The sequence below is a fragment of the Mus caroli genome, chromosome 5 (genome assembly GCF_900094665.2).
Source record: "Mus caroli chromosome 5, CAROLI_EIJ_v1.1, whole genome shotgun sequence".
Taxonomy (NCBI): Eukaryota; Metazoa; Chordata; class Mammalia; order Rodentia; family Muridae; genus Mus; species Mus caroli.
The window spans coordinates 115,820,840-115,828,502 of NC_034574.1; the positions used below are offsets into that span (position 1 = coordinate 115,820,840).

The 7,663-nt window shown below is 44.8% G+C and overlaps 1 protein-coding gene across 2 annotated transcripts in view; it reads right to left on the reverse strand.

The window, feature by feature from the left end:
• The window catches only part of Anapc5 (anaphase promoting complex subunit 5), a 33,519-nt gene that overhangs the window by 14,714 nt on the left and 11,142 nt on the right, over positions 1-7,663 (reverse strand). For both annotated transcript variants that reach the window (XM_021161783.1, XM_021161782.1), the window contains exons 6-8: positions 4,922-5,023; positions 3,901-4,091; positions 381-462 (exon numbers count right to left, since the gene is read on the reverse strand). In XM_021161783.1, coding sequence (XP_021017442.1) covers positions 381-462; positions 3,901-4,091; positions 4,922-5,023 — 375 coding nt within the window. The remainder of the gene's footprint in view (positions 1-380; positions 463-3,900; positions 4,092-4,921; positions 5,024-7,663) is intronic.

Genomic DNA, 7,663 nt, shown 5'->3' on the forward strand with positions numbered 1-7,663 from the left:
AGACATGTCAGAAGGAAGCAGAAAGCCCCATCCAGCACTGAACTGAGCTGAGAGTCACGGGTGATTAAGTGTCTCTCCACCCTCTCTATACTTGGTAACTGTTTGCTACACCAGTATCTCACCCAGTTACCAGGAAAGTACATCATCTCATGGATGCCAACGTCAATGTCACGCTATAGAGATACAAAGTGCTCCAAGCAGAACAAATGCCACAAGTTAAGAAAACTATATGACTGTGGGGCCCCCTGTGTCCACCTACATAATTTACCCTCACTGCTAAGGACCTTTGATCCCACTGCAAAACCACCTGATTGAAACTGGGCCTTCGGGAGGCCAACTCAACCCCTGAGCAAAATCCCAAGACCAGAGGACGGCCTCACCAAACAGTGCTGCAGACACACGTGATCGTTGGACTCCTGGGCAATCCTAATTGCCTCCTGCAGGGCGAGCTCTGCCTGTTGACTAATGACAGACTAAACATTAATATCCCATTAACAATCACAAACATGCAAGCATCGGTAGGGGGAAGTCATCTGCACGCAGTTCGTCATGGGCAGGCCTCTAGCTGCAGCTACAGCTATTTAGGGACTGCTTTCTCTGCGGCTGCCCCAACCCCAGGAGCAGGACACATCCACGGTGGAGGCAGGCCGGCCCCTCTGGGGAATGTCTAGTAAAGGCAATGGTTTCCCTTGCTGCTTCTAAAATGTTTGTTCCAGCTCTCCAATGCCAAGAAGACAGCAAGGAAAGGACTAATAGTTTACTTTTCTCTATTTTCTGCATTGTTTAAAACAAAACAACAAAACCCAACCCACTATGTACAGTGCTATTTTATCATTATTAAAACAATAAATAAATAAACAAACTAACAATTTTCTGAAGCGTTCTGAAGATTCCTTTTTTGTTTGGTTTTGGTTTTGGTTTTTCGAGACAGGGTTTCTCTGTGTAGCCCTGGCTGTCCTGGAACTCACTCTGTAGACCAGGCTGGCCTCGAACTCAGAAACCCGCCTGCCTCTACCTCCTAAGTGCTGGGATTTAAGGTGTGCGCCACCACTGTCTGGTTTGAAGATTCCTATCTCTGGTCTTTTTTTTCTCTCCTCACATGCCAGTTGTCCCCTGAACATCAGGACAGTCTCCCCGAACCTCCCTGGCTTATGGAAGTCCAGCCAGCCTCACTGGGCCAGCGCCTCTGAAGACAATCCATTGTGCAGTTCGTCATTAAATACTGCTGTGTTTGCCTTCAGTTTACTTAACCTGTGGATTGTTTTTAACCATTTCACAAGGCTCTAAATGGCACAGGCCATGCCTTATGTTCTCAATTTCCAAGAGCAAATAAAAGAAAAAAAAAAGAAAGCTTTACTAATGTCGTCTGTCAGTACCTCCGTGTAAGAACCTCTGGTAAGGTGTCTCAGATGCCATTTGCTTAAGGAAGCACCTACACAACGAACGTTCCTTCACCACGAGCAACAGCCTCACAGGTGCAGTTTTAATTAAGTAGTCCTACTTTTTCCTTAACTGCTTGTTCAACTAGAGAAGCTGGCTACACTTCGCCTATGCTGCATTTCTTTCAAACTGCTTTCCATGCTGAGCAGAATATAACACCCTAGCCACTTGAGAGCAGGAAGCACACCTTCATACACAGGTCCTCAGTGTCACCAGTTAATACTGCTCCATTAAACAGCAGATGGCCACACAATGCTAGGCTTTGGAAGGAAGAGTTAGAGAGAACCATACAGTGTACTACAGCAGGACTAGAGACTACCAACTGGGGAACTTAAGAGAGTCAAGCAAACATGTTCAGTAAAAGAGCCTGGCATGGTGGTCTGCAATCCTGATCATTGGCAGGAAGATCAGGAGTTTTAAGACCAGGCTGGGCTACATGAAACTGTTTCAAAAAAGGTTAAAAAAGAGCAAGAGACAGCTGGATTCCTCTCTGAAATGTGCTGTGATGCCTCCTCACTACTCAGAGTTCATACCTGGTCTTCACAACTGAATGCTGCTCTCCATCACCTCCTATTTTTCTCACTTGCAGAGTCAGGAGCACACTGCTCAAACAAACTGTAAGCTCCCACTTTGGGATGTACTCACCGATGTGACTATTCCCTCCAAACACAGGCACAGGCCACTTGGCTTCTCTATGTCTGTATTCCAATCTTAGGTCAGCGGATGACAGACCAGACTAACCTGTGACCCTGACAACTGTGAAGGCACACACACCTGGAGCAAGACCAGAACACTTCTTCCGCAATGGCAGCCCCTTACCACAGTTCTCAGCCTGGCCCACACTAGCGACAATGCTGCAGCTATATTCATTCTATATCAATCTCTCACTCTCCTATGAGCCTCACGCCAGTGTTTCCCCTATTCCCACTTCTGCACTCCCTGGTACCCACAGTAGAGCCTAGGACAAAGTGTCTGACCAATAAGCAGCTATCAAAATGTCCAACACTACAGGGCTAGGAATGTAACTGTCAGCAGAGTGCTAGCCTTGCTCAAGGTCCCATCTCTAGCACCACACCACATAAACAGGTGCAGTGGTACACAGCTGAAACCCCAGCACTTGACAGAGGCAGGAAGATTAGAAGTTCAAGGTCATTCTTAGCGTTCAAGGCCAGTTGAGAAACACAAAATCCTATTAAGAAGAAGAAAGGTCTTGGGGCTGGAGCTGTTGCTTGATGGCAAAGCCCTTAATTAACCTGCACAGGGTCCTGTGACTATACCACGGTAAAGCCCAGTGACGCACAGCTACTAAAGCAAGAAGGGAAGGAGTTACTGTAAGATATTACGGAGCCTCACCTAAGCAGCAAGTCTGGAATCCGAGTCTGTGGCCTGCATCCCTCTGGTGCCACCCTGCTCTGGGCTTGAGCATCACTGGGCTCTTCTGAGGCTCTGCACAGCAGTGTGCTCTTCGCAGACTATGTCAGTTACCTGTGGCTCCTACCCTGCTTTAGCAACCACTTGTGCAGCCAAGCCAAACCTCTCTCACACAAATCTTTTCAACCGGAAGATGTCTATACACTTGCCCAAATTGTCTTGCCCCTGTCCTGAATACAAGTTCTCATGTCTTTTCCACAAAACAAAATAAACAAACAATAAAGCCAGGTATATAACAAAACCAATCGGTTCCACATCATGGCTGCCTGAACTCATACAAAAGCACACAGACCTTCCAAAGTCTGTGCCGCCATCTAGCAGCAGATACAACTTCCCTTGGCCTTTTAAATACTGAAAATAGCTTCTGCGGCACCATCACTACCTCCAAACGTCCTCTGGGGAACCCCTGACCTAATGACCTAATTCACTAAATGGCCTGATTGTTCTTAGAAGCAAAAAACAAAGCAGGCCCTGGCACTCAAGCATGAAACACTACATAGTGACTCCAGGGGGCACACTGCTAAGGAGGATTTTCCACTCATGAAAAGGATCACTCTGGGAGCTAGAAACAAATTTAGAAATCTCAAATTAGTTTCTCTCTCTATTTTAAAAATAAAATTGTTTTTTTCTTTCCTTTTGATGACTTGTTTTAGGTTTTGCTTTATGCCTGAGCCTTCTATGTAGCCCAGGCTAAGCCTTTTATGTAGCCCAGGCTGGCCTTGAGCTTGCACCTGTCCTCTTACCTCCAACTCCTCAGTGCTGGGATTACACACATGTGTTTACATGCGTGGAGGAGTGGGGATTTTTTTTTTTTGTTTTTTTGAGACAGGGCCTCACTACATAGCCTGAAACTCCCTATGTAGACCAGGCTAGCCTCAAACTTAGAAAATCCAAGTGCCTCGGCCTGAGTACTGGGATTATAAGGGTGCACCACTACTCCTGGCAATGGATTATCTTTAAAAATGAGTTTCAATTAACACTGAGACACTTGTCTTCTACATCCACATGGACAGAAGTCTATCAACTTACTAGTGACCGAAGCGGCAGTGCAGGGCAGCCAGGTTGAGAGCAGCATATCTCAGGCTCCGACCATAACCCTCTTCCCCATTACTTTTGCCCTCCGCTCCAGTGAGAATCAGGCGGTCAAAATAATGCAGGAGGCTGTGCGTTGAGCTGAAAACATCTTGAACACGGAGGTTGTTTAAGTAGCTGAGGTAATGCTACAACAAGAAACAATCAGTAGTCATGGAAACCATAGTTCAGCTTCGTCTTTTCTCCATAGGCAAAGTAGAAGAGATTCAAAATAGTGGCTTGGAACAGTCCACAGACAAAAGTTCCATTAGGTGTCTGTTCAGGTTTATGGTTTATCAATATATCTATTGAATCACACACACACACACACACACAGAGGCTACAGTGCCACTGGCTGTTAGGACCCACAAGTAACATGGAAGGGTAGCAGCCCTCCCAAACTGAGGTATTAAGGAACACTGAATTAATGAGAACCTGATTCCTGTACAAGTTAGAAGTTAACTCTTCTAACTGTGCAATGAGAATTAGCTGCCGCTAAGCTAACTCTTACCCTTTTGCTTTGGAGCGCAGAGCTAAAGCGCTCTTCTAACATGGATGTCTCAGTTACTGGGAAACAAAATGGAGCTGTTTTGCCATGAATAAAATCTGATGTCAAGTCAAATATCATCTGAAGATTACATTAAGAAGCTCACAGAGGGACAAATCTAATAGGGTATTGAATTTAAAAATTTGTTTGAAAACATTCACAAAGGAAGAAAGGAAAAGAACTTTTTAGCCCTCAAATGTTTTTATCCATCAGTCTACCATCTCCTGTCAAAAGCCATACCAAGGATGAGTGAGAGAATACAGTAGCAGGGCCTCTGGCGCAGGGACGGTGGGGGAGCCCTGCAGTCTGGGCCCTGCTGTTATCTTGCCAACATGATTCCTGTTAGAACCTAAAATCTGTGTGTCTCGCTGATACACTGAACAGCACTGTCCCTTCCTTGAAATTCAGGAACAAATTCTGAACAAAACTCACAGCTTCAGCAAAATCAGGATTAAATTTCAATAGGTTGTTCAATTCCTTCTGCAAGGAAGCTGGGGTGAGGGCTTTGGTCTCATCATTCTTCAGCAAAGCGGCCTGAAATTAAAACGACAGCACATTAGAATCAGTCAACCCAGAGGGAACAAAGTGACTAATCTTGCCCGACTGCAGCCTCATCAGCCTGAGCGCCTTTCCAAACACGCTGACCATGTTCACGCCAGCACACAGAGTTCCCCTCCCTTGGACACGAGCCTCCAGGCCTGCACTTCTCACCCACGAGCTCCTTCCAGACCCAGCAAACCCCGGCAGGCCCCAGTTTATAATTTATACTTCACTGTCGATCACTGAGGCTCTGCAAGGTCTCAAAGGCCATCCATGCTCCCCGTGAGTCCTCTGCACTCTCCCTTCCTACAGCACCTGATAGACTACACGTGAACTGTCACTTGAACAGTCAACACTGTGAACTCTCCAGACATATAATGTGTTCATCTCCTGGCCTGGCCTGCACATTGCTAGTTCACATGGATAGAATCAACAATTACACAGTACATGTTGCTATGGTTTGGATGTTCAATGTCTCCCTAAGAGACCAGGTTGGTTCCTAAATTGGCAGCAATGAAAAGTGCTGGGGACGTTTAAGAGGTAGGGCCTACACATGCACGCACACAATTATCAAAACCAACAAAACTAGATGAACTCAAGATGAGAAGAGAATCAGTCACCACTCAGATCATGAAGGGCCCTTATGAGGAAAAAAAAAGTTTAAAGACACTGGGAAATCCTCAAAGGGTCTATAAAAAAGTAGGACAAGTGGTAGGAATGATGTTGCTGGGCTATACCCTCCAAGGTACCCCTCAGACCTACACTTCCCACCCACATGCTGCATAGCTGAAGAAGGGACCACTTGTTTGAACATGAATTCCTACTATGATGTGTGACTCTCAGAGGCCCAACTCAATGAGGCCATGCAATTTTAGACTTAAATATTAAAATCTGTGAGTCACAACAAACCCTTTTTTAGTTCACAGTAGTCCATGTTGCCTATTTTCTTGGGGTGATACAAAACTGAATAATATATAATGTAAAAAACTAGCTATTGTTTTTTGTGGTTTTTTGGGGGGTGAGGGGGAGGTTGAGACAGGGTTTCAGGGTTTCTCTGGCTGGCCTCAAACTCTGAGATCTATCTGCTTCTGCACATATATATGCCTTCCCAAGCTGCGGTATTAGGAACACTGAATTAATGAGTGTTTTATATATTATATGTAATATTTATATACAAAAGAAATAAGATTAAAAATAGTACACACACACACATATATATGTGGTTTTTAAATTTTATTTATTTTATGTATATGACTACATATAGATGTCTTCAGACACCCCAGAAGAGGGTATCAGACCCCATTACAGATGGTTGTGAGGCACCATGTGGTTGATGGGAACTGAACTCAGGAGCTTTAGAAGAGCACTGAGTGCTCTTAACTGCTGAGCCATCGCTCCAGCCCCCTATATATTGATTTTTTTAAAGATAGCTTTGCTATGTAGCCTTCCCTGGCTAGCCTGGAACTTACTACATAAACCATGCTGGTCTCAAGCTAAGAGATCTACTTAATCTGCCTGCCAAGTGGCAGGACGAAAGTAAACATACCCAGCCAAATTAAATCTTTATGCTTAACTAATTATAGACAATTCATTCTATTTTTTTAAACCTTTTTCTTCTATTTATTTATTTATTTATTTAGTGTGTATGAGCACACTTTCGCTGTCTTCAAATACATCAGAAGAGGGCATCGGATCCCAATACAGTTGGTTGCAAGCCACCATGTGGGTGCTGAGAATTGAACTCAGGACCTCTGGAAGAGCAGCCAGTGCTCTTAAACACTGAACCATCTCTCCAGGCGCGCGCACACACACACACCTCAGTCCAATTTTTATATAGACAACTTTTCCTATAAGTACTTTTTCTTATTTTGGGAAACATGCTATGCAGCCCAGGCTAACCTCTAACTCATGATCTTCCTGTCTTGACATCAAGAATGTTGTGATCATAGGAAAGTAGCAGGAGTTTCCAATTCTGCTCGCTCACTGTTTGTCTCTCTCTCTGACTTTCTAAAACAAAACAAGGTTTCTCTGTATAGCCGTGGCTGTCCTGGAACTCACTCTGTAGACCAGGCTGGCCTCGAACTCAGAAATCTGACTGCCTCTCCCTCCTGAGTGCCGGGAATGAAGGTGTGCACCACCTGCGCTTGGCCTTTCTTTCATTTGGTTTTTTGAGATGGTTTCTCTATGTCCCCTGGCTGACCCCGATACGTAGACCAAGCTGGCCTCAAACTCAGAGATTCCATTTTTTCTTTCCACCTTCCATCTTAACTCATTTTTTAAAAAAAATTTTATTTATTTTATGTATGAGTGCGCTATCTGTATGTACACTTGCATTCAAGAAGAGGGCATCAGACCCTGGTATTGATGGTTGTGTACCACCATGTGGTTGCTGGGAGTTGAACTCAGAACCTTTGGAAGAGCAGCCAGTGCTCTTAACCACTGAGCCATCTCTCCCACCCCCTTAACTCACTTTTTAAAAGACAGTCTTAGTATGTAACCCAGAAAAATTCCATTAATTTTTTTCATTATAAAAAAGTGCCAAGGGGGCTGGTGAGATGGCTCAGTGGGTAAGAGCACCCGACTGCTCTTCCAAAGGTCCAGAGTTCAAATCCCAGCAACCACATGGTGGCTCAC